The sequence below is a fragment of the Pristiophorus japonicus genome, chromosome 10 (genome assembly GCF_044704955.1).
Source record: "Pristiophorus japonicus isolate sPriJap1 chromosome 10, sPriJap1.hap1, whole genome shotgun sequence".
Lineage (NCBI taxonomy): Eukaryota > Metazoa > Chordata > Chondrichthyes > Pristiophoridae > Pristiophorus > Pristiophorus japonicus.
In genome coordinates, this window is record NC_091986.1 from 205,275,549 (window position 1) to 205,298,284 (window position 22,736).

At 47.5% G+C, this 22,736-nt stretch overlaps 1 protein-coding gene across 4 annotated transcripts in view; it reads right to left on the bottom strand.

The window, feature by feature from the left end:
* The window catches only part of dhrsx (dehydrogenase/reductase (SDR family) X-linked), a 319,469-nt gene that overhangs the window by 229,841 nt on the left and 66,892 nt on the right, over nucleotides 1-22,736 (bottom strand). For all 4 annotated transcript variants that reach the window (XR_011595705.1, XM_070892525.1, XM_070892524.1 and 1 more), the window contains exon 2: nucleotides 2,975-3,082. Coding sequence is in view for 3 of the 4 variants with exons in the window: in XM_070892525.1 (XP_070748626.1) it covers nucleotides 2,975-3,082 (108 nt within the window). In the remaining variant the exon portion in view is untranslated. The remainder of the gene's footprint in view (nucleotides 1-2,974; nucleotides 3,083-22,736) is intronic.

Here is a 22,736-nt window from a genome sequence, read left to right on the forward strand (position 1 = left end):
GCTAAGCACCTCGAGTCTCATCGCCGAGAGCATGCAGAAATCAAGCGCAGGCAGTGGAAAGAACTTGCGGTAAACCTGTCCCACCCACCCCTTCCCTCAACGACTATCTGTCCCACCTGTGACAGAGTCTGTGGCTCTCATATTGTACTGTTCAGCCACCAAAGAACTCACTTCAGGAGTGGTAGCAAGTCTTCCTCGATTCCGAGGGACTGCCTCTGATGATGAAAACCAGGGAGTTATAGACCAGTTAGCCTAATATCTGTTGTCGGGAAATTGCTCGAGTCTATAATTAAGGATTGGGTGACTGAACACCTCGAAAATTTTCAGTTGGTCAGAGATAGCCAGCGTGAATTTCTGAAAGGGAGGTCATGCTTGACAAACCCAAAATATTTGAGATGACGACTAAATTATTAGACAGGGGAATGTCTATTTACATGTTATTTATATGGACTTCCAAAAGGCATTTGATAAAGTCCCACAGAAGAGACTGTTAACTAAGATAGAAGCACACGGAATTGAGGGCAAATTATTAACCTGGTTAGGAAATTGGCTGAGCGGCAAGAGACAGAAAGTAGTGATAATGGACAGGTACTCAAATTGGCAGGATGCGATTAGTGGTGTCCTGCAGGGGCCTCAACTATTCACAGTACTTATTAACAATTTAGACGATGGCATAGAAATTTGCCGATGGCACAAAGATAGGCGGCATTGAGGCAGTATAGATGAAAGTATAAAATTACAAAGGGATATCGATAGATTAAGTGAATGGCCAAAACTGTGGTAAATGGATTTCAACGTAGGCAAATGTGAGCTCATCCACTTTGGACCTAAAAGGATAGAACAGGATACTTTCTAAATGGTGAAGAGCTAAAAACAGTGGAGGTCCAAAGAGACTTGGGGATCCAGGTACAATGGGCTAGAAATTCCATTTTTGGTCATAGTGGTATTTTCCGCCAAAAATACCGCTATGACTCCCAGGCCTAACATTCGGTATAAAATGCGCCCAGCGGCAAAAATTAGCGCTGCATGAGGATTCACGGCACAAACCGCAATCCTCTCCAACTTTCGTCTGAGGCCGATACCGCTGCGAGTTGGGCCTAGGGAGGGCGGAAAAACACCTGAAAATATATTGGAAAAAAAAAAATTCACAAAACACTCAAGACACTTATCTAGCGAATCGCTTCAAAAGAATTAAAAAATAAAAACTTTAACTTACCTTTTTTTGCAGGTCTTCATACCCACCGCTGTTCCAAGGGCTGCAACACAGGTTTTTACCGGGCAGTTTTTTTGGTCCTATCTACAGGTGTGCTCAGAGCCAAATTTCAGGCTTTTGAGAGTCTTGAACGCCGGTGGTCCTCTCCCCAGTGGTACTTAAAAACCGCCGGTACAAAACTTCACCGAATTTCCCGGTTCTCTATTTTTTTGCCAAAAATGGCACAATATCGCTGAAAAACCGGGCACAAGGTTGGGGAATTTTCAACCCATAGATCATTAAAATGTCATGAAGAGGTACAGAAAATAATCAAAAAGGCTAATGGAATGCTGGCCTTTATATCTAGAGGACTAGACTGCAAGAGGGTAGAAGTTATGCTGCAGCAATAAAAACCCTTGTTAAACCATACCTGGAGTACTATGAGCAGTTCTGGACACCACAGGTAGGTAGGACATATTGGCCTTGGAGGGAGTGCAGCATAGGTTTACCAGAATGATACCCAGACTTCAAGGGTTAAGTTACGAGGAGAGATTACATAAATTAGGGGAACTGATAGGGTAGATAGAGAGAAACTACTTCTGCTGGTTGGGGATTCTAGGGCTAGGAGGCATAGTCTAAAAATTAGAGCCAGACCTTTCAAATGTGAAATTAGGAAACACTTCTACAGACAAGGAGTGATAGAAGTTTGGAACTCTTTTCCGCAAACGGCAATTGATGTTAGCTCAATTGTTACTTTTAAATCAGAGATTGATAGCTTTTTATTAACCATAGGTATTAAGAGATCTGGGCAAAGGCTATATGGAGTTAGGTCACAGATCAGCCTTGATCTCATTGAATGGCAGAACAGGCTTGAGGGGCTCAATGGGCACTACTGCAGTTCCTATGTTCCTACAAAGCATATTGAGACATTTCCTTCGACATAGTGAATGCTGCAGAATGCTGTAGGCTGCAGAGTGTGACATGGGAATCCCGAATGGCCCAGAAATCATTGTCGGCTGCTTCCCGTGGGCGAGCGAGGGAAAAACTTTTAAAAGATGCACACCTACCTGTTCCTGCTGCGCCCACGCGAGTTCCTGAGGCCTCCATTCACTGTGCGTCGGAGCACGTGCATGTCAGGACGTGCGCAGGGCTGGAGCTGCAGTCACATGGCTCTGAGCAGCCAATCAGGTAAAGTATATTCTCATTCAGAATAATGGGAACTCCGTAAGTTGGAGTTCCCATTATTATGAATGAGAAAGCCCCCACAAACACACAAAACTCTAATAAAAAAATACACCACATATTTTAATTAATTTAAATTAAAGTTATTTATGTATTAAAAAACATAGATTTTTTGATTTTTTTAATTATGGTTTAAAATAAATTTCCCATGATGGGGAAGGTTTAAACAATAAAATGTGTTTTTATAATTTTATTTTAAAATGTTTCTGTGTATTTTAAAACTCTTACGCCTGTAAAAGTAGGTTATGCGTCTGCTTTTATCAGGCGCAAGAGTTTTGAGGGCATTTGCTGGGCAAGAGATGGGCAAATCCCGCAATCTTGCCCTTGTGAATGTCCCGGATGTGAGGATACTGATGATCTGTCAGGCTCCAGCTTGACAGATCGGAAAAGCCGGTTTTCAGCGCATGCGCACTGTGTGCTGAAAATCGGCTTTTGCGATGCCTTCCCAGGTCCGTACACACCGTACAGACACGGGGAGGCAGGGATTTCTGCCCCAATGATTTGACTTCAGTTTCACATATTACCATGTAAAAGAATTACCTATTATCACATGCATTCCCAGTCTTGATAGATGTTTAGCAGTCTCATACCCGATCCCTTTGGCACCACCAGTCACTATGGCAACCTTCCCATTTTGCGGTGGAAAAGCTGTAACAAAAAAAAGTGAGGATTTTGGTCATACACCAGCTCCGTTTGTGTAGAACAACCACTGGAAACTAGTGTAGTAGTTCTGTTACTGGACCAGTAACCCAGAGGGCGTGAGTTCAAATCCCACCATGGCATTTTGAGAAGTTGAATTCATTGTAAAAGAAATCAGTTAAAAAAAATGCGTGACCGTGAAGTGGTCAAATTGTCATATAAATCCAACTGGTTTCACGAATATTCTTCAGGGAAGGAAGCCTGCCGACCTTACCCAGTCTGGCCTATAAGTGATTCCAGTCACACACCTCATCAGCATAGACAGTCCCTCGGAATCAAGTCAGCATGGATTTATGAAGGGGAAATCATGCTTAACAAATCTTCTAGAATTCTTTGAGGATGTAACTAGTAGAGTGGACAAGGGAGAACCAGTGGGTGTGGTGCATTTGGACTTTAAAAAGGTTTTGACAGGGTCTCACACAAGAGTTTGGTGTGCAAAATTAAGGCACATGGTATTGGGGGTAATATACTGATGTGGATAGAAAACTGGTTGGCAGACAGGAAGCAGAGAGTCGGGATAAACGGGTTATTTTCAGAATGGCAGGCAGTGACTAGTGGAGTGCCGCAGGGCTCAGTGCTGGGACCCCAGCTCTTTACAATATACAAAAATGATTTAGATCAAGGAATTGAGTGTAATATTTCCAAGTTTGCAGATGACACTAAACTGGGTGGCGGTATGAGTTGTGAGGGGGACGCTAAGAGGCTGCAGGGCGACTTGGACAGGTTAGGTTGAGTGGGCAAATGCATGGCAGATGCAGTATAATGTGGATAAATGTGAGGTTATCCACTTTGGGGGAAAAAACGCGAAGACAGAATATTATCTGAATGGCGGCAGATTAGGAAAAGGGGAGGTGCAATGAGACCTGGGTGTCATGGTACATCAGTCATTGAAAGTTGACATGCAGGTATAGCAGGCGGTGAAGACGGCAAATGGCAGATTGTCCTTCATAGCTAGGGGATTTGTGTATAGGAGCAGGGAGGTCTTACTGCAGTTGTACAGGGCCTTGGTGAGGCCTCACCTGGAATAGTGTGTTGAGTTTTGGTCTCCTAATCTGAGGAAGGACGCTCTTGCTATTGAGAGAGTGCAGCGAAGGTTCACCAGACTGATTCCCGGGATAGCTGGGCTGGCATATGAGGAGGGACTGGATCAACTGGGCCTTTATACACTGGAGTTTAGAAGGATGAGAGGGGATCTCATTGAAACATATAAGATTCTGACAGGACAGGACAAATTAGATGTGGGTAGAATGTTCCCGATGTTGGGGAAGTCCAGAACCAGGGGACACAGTCTTAGGATAAGGGGTAGGCCATTTAGGACTGAGATGAGGAGAAACTTCTTCACTCAGAGAGTTGTTAATCTGTGGAATTCCTTGCTGCAGAGAGTTGTTGATGCCAGTTCATTGGATATATTCAAGAGGGAGTTAGATATGGCCCTTATGGCTAAGGTGATCAAGGGATATGGAGAGAAAGCAGGAAAGGGGTACTGAGGGAATGATCAGCTATGATCTTATTGAATGGTGGTGCAGGCTCGAAGGGCCGAATGGCCTACTCCTGCACCTATTTTCTATGTAAGACTTGCTTCCACTCTAAAAATGAGTCCTTAGGTGGCTGAACAGTCCAATACGAGACCCACAGTCCCTGTCACAGGTGGGACAGATAGTCGTTGAGGGAAAGGGTGGGTGGGACAGGTTTGGCACACGCTCTTTCCGCTGCCTGCGCTTGATTTCTGCATGCTCTCGGCAATGAGACTCGAGGCGCTCAGCGCCCTCCCGGATGCACTTCCTCCACTTATGGCGGTCTTTGGCCTTGCTTGACTCTGAAGTGGCCAAACAAGCCACTCAGTTGTATCAAACGCTCACGGACTGCAGCGGTTGAAGAAGGTGGCCCACCACCACCTTCTCAGGGCAAGTGGGGCATGGGCGAGAAATGCTGGCTTTGCCCGAATCATGAGAATAAATAAAATGTAGGAAAGCACATTTAGACCAGAAGTCAGAAGGGTTGGGTTGGAGACCCGCTCCAGACAGTTCTGACGATTGGCGTGGGAGACCCAACTCTGAATCTTGGGTCGACACTCAGCAGGTGTACTTGTGGCCGATGGGTATGGGTGTTGTTCACCCTCCTTCCTCTCCCTTATCTGAAGGGTAGATGGAGCACTTCAGCTTTGGTTTCATGCCCACCTGAGAGAAGATAAGTCAGAAGATAAAAGCTGTAAGAAAGGCAACAGAAAACAACCTCAACGACTCATCATAAGGTGATCTATCAAAATGTATAAGATTATGAGGGGGCTTGACAAGGTGGATGCAGAGAGGATGTTTCCACTGATAGGGGAGACTAGAACTAGAGGGCATAATCTTAGAATAAGGGGCCGCCCAGTTAAAACTGAGATGAGGAGAAATTTCTTCTCTGAGGGTTGTAAATCTGTGGAATTCGCTGCCTCAGAGAGCTGTGGAAGCCGGGACATTGAATAAATTTAAGTCAGAGATAGACAGTTTCTTAACCGATAAGAGGATAAGGGGTTATGGGGAGCGGGCAGGGAAGTGGACCTGAGTCCGTGATCGGATCAGCCATGATCGTATTAAATGGCGGAGCAGGCTCGAGGGGCCATGTGGCCTTCTCCTGCTCCTATTTCTTATGTTCATATGTTCCCAAGTAAGTGGCGCGAGAATCTCATGAGTTAGAACATGCCCTAGGTCAGAACACAGTGGACAGATGGGACACATTGTTGTAGATAAAATTTCTTAATACAGTTAACACATTTCTTCCTAACATCACATTGGTGTTCGGCCTAGCCGGTCTTAAAACAGGGACCATTTTGGCTCAGTGGTCGCACTCAGAAGGTTGAGAGTTCAAGACCCACTCCAGAGACTTGAGCACAGATTCTGGACTGACACGTCATTGAATACTGAGGAGTACTGCATTGTCAAAGGTGCCGTCTCATGAATGAGGCGTTAAACCAATGGCCTCAAACCTGCCCTCACATCACAAAAGATCCCATGGCATTCCAAAGACAAGCACGGAAGTTCCCCCGGTGTCCTGGCCAACAGTTATTCTTTAACCAATACCGCTAAAACAGATCGAACAGTCAGCAATCTTGTTGCTGTATATTGGATCTTGCTGTGCGCAAGGTGGCTGTCACATTTGACTGTCATGAAGCACTTTCCCACCATGTGAAAGGCGCTACCTTTTTTTCTTTTTTTTCTATTTTCCAGTGGGAAGCAGCCTTAAGGATTCAGAAATGATTTTGCATCTTAATAGAAAGAAAGTCTTGTGTTTATATAGCACCTTTCTCGACCTCAGGACGTTCCATAGCACTTTACAGCCAATGAAGTACTATTGAAGTGTCGTCACTGTTGTAGGAAACACGGCAGCCATTTTGCGCACAGCAAGCTCCCACAAACAGCAATGTGATAATGACCAGATAATCTGATTTTTTTTTAAAAACTGTTGTTGATTGAGGGATAAATATTGTCCAAGACACCGGAGATAACTCCCCTGCTCTTCTTTGAAATAGTGGCATAGGGCCTTTTACGCCCACCTGAGAGATTGGACAGGGCCTCGGTTTAACGCCAATTGACACTGAGCCATATAAGGACAAATTAAGGCAGATGACCAAAAGATAAAGGGATATTAAGGGAATCAAGGGATTTGGGGATAATGCAGGAAAGTGGAGTTCGAACATCAGCCATGATCTTATTAAATGGCGGAGCAGGCTCAGGGCCTACTCCTGCTCCTATTTCTTATGTTCTTATGTAAAGAGGTAGGCTTGAAGGAGCATCTTAAAAGGAGGAAAGAGAGGTCGAGAGGTTTAGGGAGGGAATTGTGAAGCGCCTTGGGATGTTTCACTACATTAAGGCACTATATAAATACAAGTTGTTGTTGTTGTTGAATTCCAGTGCTGAGGGCCTCGGCAACAGAAGGCACAGCCACCAATGGTTGAGCGATTATAATCAGCGAAGGGACAACTTTTACTTTTCCATCAAAATTGTACTAAGTTTGTAAAAAGTAGGTTCTGTTGCTGGGAAATGGTGAGATAAAGTATGGCAGCCACTCTTTCCTGCAGCAAACAAAAAGGCCACATCCTTGACAAATCACAATGCAGATCAATGCAGTCTACTGAAAACGCAGATGAAAAATGCAAAGCTACGACTTCTACGAACAAATTCTTGCGTCACATTTTCAAATCATCTATTCATATTTTTTAAACACTGGACCTGAAGGATGATGTAGCAACAAGGTCCTGATAAACTACTCTAGGCGGTAACGAACTTTAAATCGATTCCATTTTCCTAGTTAATCCATTCTCCCTGCTTTGTCAGTTCACATGCGCCATCGCTTCAGATCCAGCTTCTATTTTTATAATTTGTACAATCCATCATGCACTCTGCAAGAGAACGAATTTGAAATGAATGCAGCGGGGCAAGTTCTGGTCAGGCTGAGCAAAATCAAAGCGCCAAATGCCACTTAAAGAAGTATAATTGAATGAGATCCGGCTGCAGAGGAACAGACAGAGAGCGAGCAGCAAGGCTGCACGTTGAAAGTGAAATTCAGAAACACTGGCTAACGCAGACTCGTGCACCGTATAATCTGAGCGAACTACATTCAGCATAATCATTAGCCTGCTAAATCTCACAGGGGCCCAGGGGCAGCACGGATCAGCCCACACTGCGATATATGTGCGCACTAGGTCCGTGCGGCAGAGCTGGTCTCCAGTCGTCTTGGATAACCCTTGCCACTGGACCAAGACCTAGCTCGGTCAAGCCCGTATGGTGGTTGGTGTTACAAAAATCCACGCACATGCATCTTCCACCCTTCACAATGTACTTCGGGACCTGGAATATCACGTCCTTCACTGAAACACCTGTGAACTCATTCCTTTTTTGGCGTGGAAGCAAGTCATCCTCGTTTCGAGGGACTGCCTATTATGATGAAATCTCACAAACTCAGCTTCTGAACTCCTGGGGATATCCACGTTCTTTTAAAAAACTCTCTCCCTCCCCCCTCTCACTTTCTCTCCTGCCTTTAGATTATGCACGGTCCCGGGTATGTCAGCAACTATCTGCTACCTCGACTGAGGAGACATTCGTGATGCAGACAGCTGTGGAAGGGGTCATCGTCAAGCCCAATCCTGTCCTCACTCACCCTCCACACACCTGTATATTCCAGCAAAGGTCTCTGTACAGCAATCAGAAGAAGGAAACCCTGCTTATTTCTCGGATACACTTATTTGTACTGCAAAAATGGCCACCATGCTCCACCCTTTTTCTATGATTGGTCTCCTGAAGTTTCACAGGAATGTATAACTGGAACCGCCCAGCCCAAGGTCTCACTGACTTTATAAACTGTAACTCGATCCACGTTGACTTCCTGAAGTGACAGAGGACAGAGTTCCCCAGAAGACAGCAAGGGCCAGCCAAAGTGCCTCACCCCAGTCCGAGTGCATGCCTCCCCCAGCTGAAGTGCCTTACCCCAGCACAAGTATATCCTTCACCCATCAGCCCACCATAGATGGGGCAGGCAGTGTGTACGGATTGTTGACAGGTTTATTGGGTATGAAGTGAATAGTGACAGTGTCGTGACTTCTGGATATCATCCACTCCAACTTGTAGGGGGTTGGAAGAATGTTAACCGTCTTCCATGAGTTCCCTCTCTCCCCACCGATCTCCCCCCCCACCCGTGTCTCTCTCTCACCCCACCACCACCCCTCCCTCCAGTTTCTCTCACTCTCTCTCCCCTACAGCATCTCTCTCACACTCTCCCACCCCCTCCCCCCATCCCCCCACAGCCTTCTCTCTCTCCCCCAGACTCTTGCTCGCTCTCCACCCCCCCAGCCTCTCTCGGGGGCGGGGGGAGGGGGGGTGGAAGAGAGTTGGGGGGGGGAGGGGGGAAACTCCCCTGCTCTTCACAGTGCCATGGGATCTATGACATCCATTTGAGAGAGCAGACGGGACCACGGTTTAACGTCTCATCCAGAAAACGGCACCTCCAACATGCAGCACCCCCTCAGCACTGCACTGGATTGTCTGCCTAGATTTTTCTCCAAGTCTCTGCAGTAGGACCTGAATCCACAACCATCAGACTCGGAAGCAAGAATGCTACCCACTGAGAAAGAAAAAGAAAAACGTGCATTTATATAGCACCTTTCATGACAACCAGACATCCCAAAGCACTTTACAGCCAATGAAATACTTTTGTTTTTTGAAGTGTAGTCAATATTCATTATCATAGGCAGTCCCTCAGAATCGAGGAGGACTGCTTCCACTCTAAAAGTGAGTTCTTTGATGGCTGAACAGTCCGATATGAGAGCCACAGACCCTGTCACAGGTGGGACAGACATTCGTCGAGGGAAGGGGTGGGTGGGGCTGGTTTGCCGCGCACTCCTTCCGCTGCCTGCGCTTGGCCTCTTCACACTCTTTGCGTTGAGACTCTTCGAGCTCAACGCCCTCCCGGATGGACTTTCTCCACCTCGGGCGGTCTGCGGCCAGGGTCTCCCAGGTGTCATTGGTGATGTCGTACTTTACTAGAAAGGCTTTGAGGGTGTCCTTTATAACGTTTCCGCTGTCCTCCTTTGGCTGGTTTACCACGAAGGAGCTCCGCATAAAGCATTTGCTTAGGGAGTCTCGTATCTGGCTGGCGAACTATGTGGCCTGCCCAGCGAAGCTGATCGAGTGTGGTCAGTGCTTCAATACTGGGGATGTTAGCCTGGACGAGGACACTATTGTAACGTACAAAACGCAGCAGCCAATTTGCACACAGCCAGCTCCCACAAACGCAACATGATAATGACCAGATAATCTGCGTTTTTTTTTTAAAAAAGTGAAGGTGATTGAAGGATAAATATTGGCAGGACACCGGGGGAGAGGTCCCCTGCTCTTCACAGTGCCATGGGATCTTTTACGTCCATTTGAGAGATCAGGCAGGGCCTCGGTTAATGCCTTATCTGAAAGACGGCACCTCCGACAGTGCAGCACTCCCTCAGTCCCGCACTGGAGTGTCAGCCGAGAGTTTTGTGCTCAATTCCCTGCAGTGGGACTTGAACCCACAACAATCAGACTCGAAGATGAGCGTGTGACCCACTGAGCCAACGGCAGATATATCTAGAAGGTACAGTACAATAGGCTGGGATTTTCAGCTTTGATGATTTCAGGGCAGTGATGGCGGCGGGACGGTGAAGTTTGCGCCTGGGAAGAGTTTGCGCCTCAGTAAGTAAAACTGGGCAGCTGGGTCCCGAGTGTGGGGCGTTGTACACCTCTCTCGGATGGGAAACTCCCGAGCTAAAGAGCCGGGCCGGGAGCACTCCGAGAGACATCTGGGGAGAAAAAAAAACTCCCGCACAAAAACATGCCAAAACATTGCCCACGCCGCCACAACATAAATCGCCCAAAAAAAAAGAAAAAACCATGACACTTACGTTCGGGGTCCGGTACTTACTTCTCTGCTGTCGGTATCGTTGGACCTGACTGATTTCCCATGCGGTCAGTGCGGGGCATGCTTCGGGGCAGGGCGGGTCGGGCTGTGAAGTGCAAACTCGCGCCGCCAGTGTTGCACACCGGGCGCAGCTCTGCTGGGCGGTGCTGCTCCGCGCCGCCGCCAAACCGGACCCGAGGATCGCCGCGAGGCGCTGGAGGCTGACCGCCCGCCCGGGATCCCTCGCCGCCGCCGCGAAAAACGGAGCGCAAAAGGACCAGAAAATCCACCCCCATCTCTTTACCCAATCGGCCACTGGGGAACCCGGGAAAACATTCCTGTGCCTTTGATGTGAAAAAAATCCTCAGAGGATACAAGGTACCCGAGCGTAAAACTACTAATTTTAAATTGAGCACCTTGCAAGCACAGGCATGAGTCACGGAGAACTCATCAGACTTGTCCTATTATCGGATTACGTGATGTCCTGGAGCTCAATCAATAGTTTAATAACAGCTTGATTCCAAAACTGAAATATTGCATGGTGCTTGAAGCTTAGCGGGCAGGATTTGCACATGGCCCCTGTGGATGGGACGAGACCAGAGTCCAGTAAATGTCAACGCGTAGGTCCCAATATAGAAGTGCTACTTGTGGGTTAGTGAAGTGTGTCAACTTCCACTGGTGACAAGGAAATAACTGAATACTGGAAATCATAAATACAATCCTCAAGATTCACAGAAACTACTAATGATCAGAAATGGAATATAAAACGGACATTTATTGATAATCCCTCCTAAAACATTCACCTTTCTTTCCCTTTCAGATGTCAATTGATCAGCATCAAGTTTCCTGCATCTGTCTTTCATTCCAGCTGCCTCGTTTCTTTATAATCGTATCAATGCTGTTATTTATTTATCAAAACATCAAAGAGTGTCATAAGAACTTAAGAAATAGGAGCAGGAGTAGGCCATTCGGCCCCTCGAGCCTGCCCCGCCATTCAATAAGATCACGGCTGATCTTCGACCTCAACTCCGCCTTCCTGCACTATCCCCATATTCCTTACTTCCCAAAAATTTATCAACCTCTCTCTTGAATATACTCAACGACTGAGCATCTCTGGGGTAGAGTACTCCAAAGATCAACAACCCTGATTTGTATATTTTCCTTTTGCTGAAACGTGGAGAGAAGGACAGAAAAAGCTTCAAAGAAACGCAGCAGAAAAAAGGACTATTCGGAAATCAGGAATCAGTGGTAACACTCCCACCCCCGAGTCACAGCGCAGCCCCACTCCACACTCAAGCACATCATCTCGGTGAACATTTCAGCACAGTGCCGAGGGAGAGCGGCACTGTCGGAGGTGCTGTCTTTTGGATGAGACATTCAACCTCTCTCGCGGGTGGGGGGATGTAAATGATCCCATAACACTATCTTAAGGAGCAGGAGAACACTCCTGGCCGACATTGATCTGTCGAAACACCACCACCAAAACGGATTAACTGGTCATTTATCTCACTGTTGTAGGTGGGATCTTGCTGTGTGCAAATAGGCTGCTGCGTTTGCCTACATTATAACAGTACGACTGTATTTCAAAAAACACTTCATTGCCTGTAACGCACTTTGGGACATTCTGATAATGTGAAAGGCACTGGATCAAATGCAAGTTATTACAGGTACAATGTCTCAAATCCGGCTGTCCGAAAATCGGAATTGTCCGAAAACCGGACATTTTGGAGGCGGCCGAGATGGCGGCGGCCCAACCAATCGGCGCCTCCAATCCGGTGACATCGGACGGCACGGAGCAAGGAAACCGGTAAAAAACGCAGTGCCGGAGGGCCGCAGGTGGCGAGGAGCGGCTGGAATCAGTGAGGATCGGTGGGCGGCGAGAAGCGGAGGATCAGCGGGCAGCGAGGAGCGCCAACAGCGAGGTCCGAAATCCGGAAAGATCCGAAAACCGGCACGGGCTCGGTCCAGAAGTTGCCGGATTTCGGACGTTGTACCTGTACAGGTTGAACTCCTCATCTGGCATCCTCGGGACCTGGTCTGTGCCGCTTGAAGGAATTTGCCAGATGAGGGGAGGTCATTGGCTCGGGGGGGAGGGGAGCGCCAAGGTCGAGGGGGAGTGGGGGGGGGGGGGAAGTGTGGTGAAGAGGTCGGCGGCCCGAGCAGGCGCCCAAGTGTCGGCAGGCCTCGAAGAGTCGGTGGAGCCCGAGCGGGCCCGTCCCCCGGAGGGAACGCTGAGCGGAAGAGCACTTTAGCATCAATGAAGTACGTTTTGAAGTGTCGTCACTGTTGTACTGTAGGAAACATGGCAGCCAATAGCGTACAGCAAGCTCCCACAAACAGCAGTGATAATGACCAGATAATTGTTTTGTTTTAAATGTCGATTGAGGGATAAATATTGGCCCCAGCTCCTCTTCGATATAGTGCCAAGGGATCATTTACATTCATCTGAGAGCGCAGACGGGACCTCGGTTTAACACCTCATACAAAAGACGGCACCTCTGACAGTGCAGCACTCTCTCAGTATGGTACTGCACTGGAGTGACGGCCTAGATTTTTGTGCTCAACTCTCTGGAGCGGGACTTGAATCCACCACCTTCTGGCTCAGAAACGAGAGTGCTACTCACTGAGCCATTGCCGACACAAGCGTGGGAATTCCAGTGCGTGGGGCCTAGGCGGCTGAAGGCCAATGCTTGGGCAAAGGACAAGGGGCTGCACAAGAGTCTAGAGTCAGAGGAACAAAAAGTTCTGTAATCTTCATTGATGAAGGTTAAGGAATCGATAGTGGCTGTAATAAGGTAAACTGTACACGGTGTATGGGAAAGAATAGGCGGGATGTGTCACATCGACCTTTCTTCCCGATGCTGTAGACTGACATTTGTTCATTCCCCTCAGCACATTCTGTGCATCAAACTCATTGATCGAAGGGAAGCACTGATAAAAATCACCTCACAACTGGGTAAGAGAAACTAATACAGGAACTCAAACCTCAGAAATTGCAGCTTACATTACACCTGTAAGCAGCCTGTGACAAGGCAGAACAATTGTTAAGGTCAGGACTGTGCTATTCAGGCGTTTTAAGTACCCTTTTCTCCAACAGAAAGGGCACAACAATTGCCCCAAATTTGGATCCAGATGCAGTACATTTTACATCACCCGCCCTTATACAGACCAACGCTATCAAGTACCCACCGGCAGCAGAACTGCAATTTATAAAGACTCAAATTAGGTGTTCAATTGCCTCAGTACGATGGAAGAGCAAAAACACAGATCAGACCCTGAAGTCAGCTAAAAAAATAATTTTCAAATTAATTTCATCATCGCTTCACTGGCTTATTTTTCCTTCTTCAAAAGAACTGCTTCTGCAATACTGGAAATGCCCTCCAGTTCCAAATAATAATTCATAAGTGACCTCTGCTCTCCTGCAGAAAGTTTCACTGATAAACAAACACACAGGTCTGCCAATTGATATATCCAGCAACACTCAGACGCCCACGTATTAAGCTCAGAGGTCCTGACATCAGTGTAAACATCGACACGCTAAAGATAGTTGTCTATCAAGGGGTACAAATGTCTCGGGAAGGCCATCTGACATAGAGTAATGATGCAACGCCTCTAAATGTTGTTCTAGACTAATTAAATAGCTGACAGAAAACACTGTCTGCTTACATGGATCTGAGAAAGCAATTGCGGCAAAGGTCAGTGGCGATCCAGGACACCCCCAGGACCCAGGGGCAGCACGGGCCAGCCCACACTGCGATGTGTGTGTGCACTAGGTCCGTGCAGCAGTGCTGGACTCCAGTCATCTTGGGTAATCCTTGCCACTGGACCAAGACCTAGCTCTGTCAAGCCCGTGTGGTGGCTGGTGTGCAATGGCCACCACACGTTAAAAAATCCACGCACAGGCATCTTCCACCCTTCAAGATGTAGTTCGGGACCTGGAATATTTGGTCCTTCATTGAAACACCTGTGAACTCATCCCTTTTTGGCGTGGAAGCAAATCATCCTCGTTTCGAGGGACTGCCCATGATGATTCCCACTAAATACATTTATTAACAACACATCACCATCACTAAATAATGATCAGCAACAGTTCATTCCACAACCTGGCACAGTCTTTGTGGCACCAATCACATAAATTCAACACCTCATACCAACTGATGTCCAGCCCTGCCCGAGAGGCACCTCCAAGCTATTTAGACCAGCGGGAGCCTGCTGCCAACTTGGATTCGGAGATGCAACTGGATATATTTTTCACCTTTGTCGTATTGCCTGTCCAGCATTAATCATTGCTCAAGGAAATGTTCTCGCAAAGACTAATAGCAGCAAGCATTGTATCGGTAAGAAGCAAAAAGAGAAAACTATAAATCCTGAGGGTGATGCATGACTAGAGTCACTGATAGGTATTTAATCTAATCCTGTAACATTGTCTGAAATTCTCAGAGACCACTTGCAATATTCTTCTGTAGAATATAACTATACAGCTTCTATTCACACGCTAGTTGAACAGATGACTGGCAGCAGACGGGTCTGGGTGATGGTCTCGTGAAATTCAACGTGGTTATACTTACAGAATCAGTAAATGCATCCTGGAGCAGAAATTGTGGTCGGAAGCTTCCCGCGGGCAGATGCCTCCGACAAGCAAAAAAATCTACGTACTTGCCTTCTACTTCTGGACCCACGGAGACTTACTCTCCTGGATCTCTACCCATAGGCCTATGTGTAGAGGCCCACGTATCCCAGGGACGCATGTGGTTCGCAAGCGCCTCTGCGATCACGTGGGCCGTCCAGCCCAATCAAAGAGGGGAATCCCCATTCATACTTATGGGAACTCCGTACATTCGGAATCCCTAGAAGTATGAATGGGATTGCCCCCAAAAATACCTCAAGAAAATCAAATAATTTTATTTAAAACATTACATATTTAAAATTAATTAAATTGCCACTTAAATATTTAAAACAATTAATTTTTTGAAAAATAAATCTAAATGTTTAACGGGGCTTAAAAATAAAACAACTTATTGCTCAGGGTTTTTAAATGTATAAATAATTGATAACATTTGATTTTTATGTTTTCATAAACTCTTGCGATGGTAAAATCAGGCCTTAAACCTGCTTTTACCAGGCATAAGAACTTCAAGGGCATTCGCTGGGCAGAAGTTGGGCAAATAGACCAAATCTCCACCCAAGGAGGCCCTTTTCCCAGGGATGCGTGCGATCTGGCAAGAAGATTCTTGACGGATCGCAAGTTCCAGGTTTTAGCGCACGCGCAGCGCACGGCTAAACCCGGAACTTGCGTGCCGCACCTGTAGGGGCCGCAAATTACGGCCCAATAACTCTGGATTACTTGTGCAAGTGGGAAAGCTGGTTGGCAGCAAGTACACTGCTCCAGACCACAACCAGACTGCTCGGGTTGAATCACAGCCTCAGCTCGGGTTGACAACCCTGGTCGGACATATCCCTGGAGGTTTCATCACGTGACCTCTGACCGGCCCGCCCCCACACTCTTGTCATTGGTCGCCCGACATGTCCTTCCTCACGGTGCACCCCGTTCCTACGCCAATCCCAAAGTGAACAGACTCTTCAATCCCTGATTGGATCATTCTTGGCCATCAGACAAAGGGTCTTTTTTCACCCCCGCCCCATGTCCAATATTTTTATAACTAGTACACAAAAGTGTTCAAAGAAAATGTTTTAAAAACACCAATTTTTTTTTTTTAAATGCACCTATAATATTTCCCCCGGGTTGCTGGCAACAGTGTCATTGAGGATAGTCTTTCATTCTTGGAGATTCCAGGGTAATCCTCCGCTTATATTTGCAATCAAACAAGCTACCAAAGCTTGTAGTTTTCTTATCTCAGCTACTAGAAATAGGGATTGCTGATTTCAGCAAGGAATCATAATGTTATTGATGTGGACTTGTACTTACTCTGTACAGCCACCAGAGGGCTCATTCCCCGCAGTCCCAAGGGATCCCATAATCCCTTGGGAGCACAGATATTTAAAGAGGCTTCACAGGTTGGAGCGGCATTCTGGAGACCTGCAATAAAAGACTACGGCTACACTTTACTTTGAGCTCACAGTGTTCAGTCTGACTCTTTCTCCATACACAACAACTGGCGACGAGATACAGATAGCGAACCCAAAGATGCAGAGAACAGTGGGCACCCTGGAGAAATTTTCAGAGGGAGATGATTGGGAAACTTCTGTGGAGCTTCTCGACCAATACTTCGTGGCCAACGAGCTAGAGCACTGCCAAACGTAAAGCGATCCTCCTCACCGTCTGTGAGGCACCAACGTATGGCTCATGAAGAATCTGCTCACTCCACTGAAACCCACGGAGAAATCGTACGACGATTTGTGCACACTGGTCCAAGAGCATTTGAACCCGAAGGAAAGCGTTCTGATGGCGAGGTACCGGTTCTACACCTACAAAAGGTCTAAAGGTCAGGAAGTGGTGAGTTATGTCGCCGAGCTGAGACGCCTTGCAGGACATTGCGAATTTGAAGGACATTTGGAGCACATGCTCAGAGACTTTTTCGTACTTGGCACTGGCCACAAAACCATACTTCACAAGCTTTTGACTGTTGAGACCCCAACCTTGAGTCAGGCCATAGCGATAGCCCAGGCATTCATTACCACCAGTGACAATACTAAGTTAATCTCTCAGCACACAAGTGCTGCTACAAGTACTGTGAACAAAGTGATGATGTTTTCGAATCGTAACGTACAGGGCAAGTCAGACATGCCTGCAGCTGCACGTCCGCAGATGTTTCAGAGTCCACCATCAAGGGTGATGAATGCAAGGCCATTAACACCTTGTTGGTGCTGCGGGGGTGATCATCGTTTCTATTCATGCCGATTCAAAAGATAAGTTTGCAAGGGCTGTGGAACAATGGGACACTTCCAACGAGTGTGCAGGCAAGTTGCGAAGCCTGTTAAACCTGCAAACCACCACGTTGCAGAGGAGGACAGATCCATGGAGGATCGCTATGAACCAGAGCCTCAGACAGAGGAGGCAGAGGTACATGGGGTGCACACATTCACCACGAATTGTCCCCCGATAATGCTGAATGTTGAACTAAATGGACTCCTGGTGTCAATGGAGCTGGACACGGGCGCGAGCCAGTCCATCATCAGCAAAAAGACTTTCGAAAGGTTGTGGTGCAACACGGCCTCAAGGCCAGTCTTAACTCCAGTTCGCACGAAACTAAGAACTTACACTAAAGAACTGATTCTTGTAATCGGCAGTGCTACTGTAAAGGTCTCCTACCGATGGAGCGGTGCACAAGCTACCACTCTGGGTTGTACCGGGCGATGGTCCCACGCTGCTCGGTAGGAGCTGGCTGGGAAAGATAAGCTGAAACTGGGACGACGTCAGAGCGCTATCACCCGCTGACAACACTTCATGTGCCCAGGTCTTAAACAAATTTCCTTCGCTGTTAGAACAGGCATCGGGAAATTCCAAGGAGCAAAAGTGCAGATCCACCTAATTTCGGGGGCGCAACCCATCCATCACAAGGCGAGTTCAGTATCGTACATGATGAGAGAAAGGGTAAAGATTGAGCTAGACCGGCTGCAACGAGAGGGCATCATTTCACCGATCGAGATCAGCGAATGGGCCAGTCCTCTTGTCCCAGTCCTCAAGGGAGACAGTACCGTCAGAATCTGTGGCGATTACAAAGTAACTATCAATCATTTCTCCCTGCAGGACCAATACCCATTACCAAAAGTCGACGACCTCTTTGCAACGCTGGCGGGAGGAAAGACGTTCACGAAGCTGGATCTGACTTCAGCCGACAAGGCGCAGGAACTGGAGGAATCATCGAAGGCCTTCATCTGCATCAACATGCAGTTGAGCACCTGCAGAACCTGGAGGAGGTTCTTAGTCGACTCAACCACGAGGGGCTCAGGTTAAAACGCTCGAAGTGCGTTTTCCTGGCGCCTGAAGTGGAGTTCCTGGGAAGGAGGATTACGGCGGACGGCATCAGGCCCACCAACACGAAGATGGAGGCAATCGAGAACGCACCGAAGCCACAGAACGTGACGGAGCTGCGTTCGTTTCTGGGACTTTTGAGCTACTTTGATAACTTCTTATCGGGTCTCAGAACACTGCTGGAACCACTGCATGTCTTACTACGAAAAGGGGGCGAATGGGTTTGGGGCAAAAGCCAAGAAAATGCCTTTGTAAAAGTGAGAAAATTGTTATGCTCAAACAAATTGCTTGTGTTGTATGATCCATGTAAGCATTTGGTACCAGCATGTGATGTGTCGTCATATGGCGTCGGGTGTGTATTGCAACAAGCTAATGATTTTGGGAAACTGCAACCAGTTGCTTATGCATCCAGGAGTCTGTCCAAGGGCGAGAGAGCCTATAGCATGATTGAAAAAGAAGCGCTAGGGTGTTCTATGGGGTAAAGAAAATGCATCAATACCTGTTTGGGCTAAAATTCGAATTGGAAACTGACCATAAGCCACTTATATTCCTGTTTTCCGAGAGTAAGGGGATGAACACCAATGCATTGGCCCGCATCCAGAGATGGGCGCTCACGTTGTCTGCATACAACTATGCCATCTGCCACAGGCCAGGCACAGAAAACTGCGCTGATGCTCTCAGTAGGCTGCCATTGCCCACCACAGGGGTAGAAATGGCACAGCCCACAGATCTAGCCATGGTTATGGAAGCATTTGAAAGAGTGAGCAATCACCCATCACTGCCCGGCAGATCAAAACCTGGACAAGCCAGAACCTCTTATTATCTCTAGTCAAAAGCTGTGTGCTTCACGGGAGCTGGTCCAATGTCCCAGTGGAAATGCAGGAAGAGATAAAGCCGTTTCAGCGGCGCAAAGATGAAATGTCTATACAGGCAGACTGCCTTCTGTGGGGCAATCGATAGTGGTCCCCAAGAAGGGTAGAGACACCTTCATCAATGACCTCCACAGTACCCACCCAGGCATCGTAGTGATGATGGCGATAGTCAGATCCCACGTGTGGTGGCCCGGTATCGATGCAGACGCCGAGTTCAAAGAATTCATGACCGGTAAAGGGATCAAACATAGAAACATAGAAAATAGGTGCAGTAGTAGACCATTTGGCCCTTCGAGCCTGCAGCACCATTCAATAAGATCATGGCTGATCATTCCCTCAGTACCCCTTTCCTGCTTTCTCGCCATACCCCTTGATCCCTTTAGCCATAAGGGAAATATCTAACTCCATCTTGAATATATCCAATGAACTGGCATCAACAACTCTCTGCGATAGGGAATTCCACAGGTCAACAACTCTCTGAGTGAAGAAGTTTCTCCTCATCTCAGTCCTAAATGGCCTACCCCTTATCCTAAGACTGTGTCACCTGGTTCTGGACTTCCCCAACATCGGGAACATTCTACCCGCATCTAACCTGTCCAGTCCCATCAGAATCTTATATGGTTCTATGAGATCCCCTCTCATCCTTCTAAACTCCAGTGTATAAAGGCCCAGTTGATCCAGTCTCTCCTCATATGTCAGTCCAGCCATCCCTGGAATCAGTCTGGTGAACCTTCGCTGCACTCCCTCAATTGCAAGAATGTCCTTCCTCAGATTCGGAGACCAAAACTGAACACAATATTCCAGGTGAGACCTCACCAAGGCCCTGTACAACTGTAGTAAGACCTCCCTGCTCCTATACTCAAATTCCCTAGCTATGAAGGCCAACATGCCATTTGCCTTCTTCACCACCTGCTGTACCTGCATGCCAACTTTCAATGACTGATGAACCATGACACCCAGGTCTCGTTGCACCTCCCCTTTTCCTAATCTGCCGCCATTCAGATAATATTCTGCCATGCATTTGCCCACTCAACTAACCTGTCCATGTCACCCTGCAGCCTCTTAGCGTCCTCCTCACAGCTCACACCGCCACCCAGTTTAGTGTCAGCTGCAAACTTGGAGATATTACACTCAATTCCTTCATCTAAATCATTAATGTATATTGTAAAGAGCTGGGGTCCCAGCACTGAACCCTGTGGCACCCCACTAGTCACTGCCTGCCATTCCGAAAAGAACCCGTTTATCCCGACTCTTTGCTTCCTGTCTGCCAACCAGTTCTCTATCCACGCCAGTACATTAACCCCAATACCATGTGCTTTAATTGTGCACACCAATCTCTTGTGTGGGCCCTTATCAAAAGCCTTTTGAAGGTCCAAATACACCACATCCACTGGTTCTCCCTTGTCCACTCCACTCTACTCTACGTGTCACATCTGTCCCATTTAAACCAGCGTCCAATGGTCAGGCAGAGCAAGCAATGCAAACCATCAACCAAGGCTTGAAGAGGGTAACTGAAGGCTCACTGCATACTCGCCTATCCCGAGTCCTGTTTAGCTACCGCACGAGACCACACTCACTCACTGGGATCCCACCTGCTGAACTGCTCATGAAAAGAGCATTTAAGACAAGGCTCTCATTAGTTCACCCTGATCTACATGAACAGGTAGAGAGCAGGCGGCTTCAACAAAGTGCATACCATGATAGCGCAAATGTGTCACGCGAGATTGAAGTCAATGATCCTGTATTTGTATTAAATTATGGACAAGGTTCCAAGTGACTTCCCGGCACAGCCGTGGCCAAAGAGGGGAGCAGAGTGTTTCGGGTCAAACTTTCAAATGGACTCATTCACCGGAAACACTTGGACCAAATCAAACTCAGATTCACGGACTATCCTGAGCAACCCACCTTGGACCCTACCTTTTTTGATTCCCCCAACACACACCAGTGGCAACTGACACCATGGTTAACCACGAAGCAGAATCCATCATTCACAGCAGCTCTGCAGGGCCCAACACACCAGGCAGCCCAACAAGGCCAGCTGCACAGCAGCCCCAGCGAGGGCCCAACAAATGATTCAACAACACCAGCTTTCACCAGCTGATCAACCAGGGCAAGAAGGGCCCCAGATCGACTCACATTGTAAATAGTTACACTATTGACTTTGGGGGGGGAATGTTGTTATATATGTGGGACTTGTATTTACTCTGTACAGCCACCAGAGGGCTCCTTCTCCGGAGTCCCAAGGAATCCCATAATCCCTTGGGAGCACAGGTATTTAAGGAGGCTTCACAGGTTGGAGCGCACTCTGGAGATCTGCAATAAAAGACTACGGTCACACTTTACTTTGAGCTCACAGTGTTCATTCGGACTCTTTCTCCATACACAACACATAGGCCTCAAATGCCAGCCTCATCCCTCAAGTTTTCCGGCAGATCTGGGGCGGAAGGGGGGCCGAAGGTATGTCCCCAATACAGACCTTTCATAGAAACTTACAGCATGGTAGGAGGATATTTTGCCCATCGTGTCCACGCCGGACGCCAAAGAGCTATCCAGCCTAATCCCACTTTCCAGCTCTTGGTCCTCCCTGCTCTTGTATTCAATGGCTCGGCTAATAAAGGCCAGTCCAGCACTCAAAAGGTCTGTAGAGGGGACCTGAAAGGTTAAAACATTGAAGGCACTAAGCAATCGCTTTCAGAGCATTGCCTTGCACAGGCCCCAGGAACAACCCCACTGCACCCTCTCTCGTGCAATCACATCTTTCTTGTAATGTGGTGACCAGAACTGTACGCAGTACTCTGTAGGTTACGGCACATCAGGTTCACATCCAAGAAATGTTTAAATGTGGTGACGGTTTCCGCCTCTACCACCCCTTTCAGGCAGTGAGTTCCAGACCCCCCCCCCCACTCCGCGTGAAAAGATTTCCTCTCAAATTCTCTCTGAACCGCCTACCAATTACTTTAAATCGATGCCCCCTGGTTGCTGACCGCTCCGCTAAGGAATATAGAAAATAGATGCAAGAGTGGACCATTGGGCCCTTCGAGTCTGCACCACCATTCAATAAGATCACGGCTGGTCATTCACCTCAGTACCCCTTTATGCTTTCGCTCCATACTCTTTGATCCTTTTAGCCATAAGAGCCATATCTAATTCCCTCTTGAATATATCTAACAAACTGGCATCAACAACTCTCTGCGGTAGAGAATTCTACAGGTTAACAACTCTCCGAGTGAAGAAGTTTCTCCTCATCTCGGTCCTAAATGGCTTACCGCTTATCCTTAGACTGTGACCCCTGGTTCTGGACTCCCCCAACAAGAGGAACATTCTTGTCTTACCTGTCCAGTCCCGTCAGAATTTTATACGTTTCTATGAGATCCCCTCTCATTCTTCTAAACTC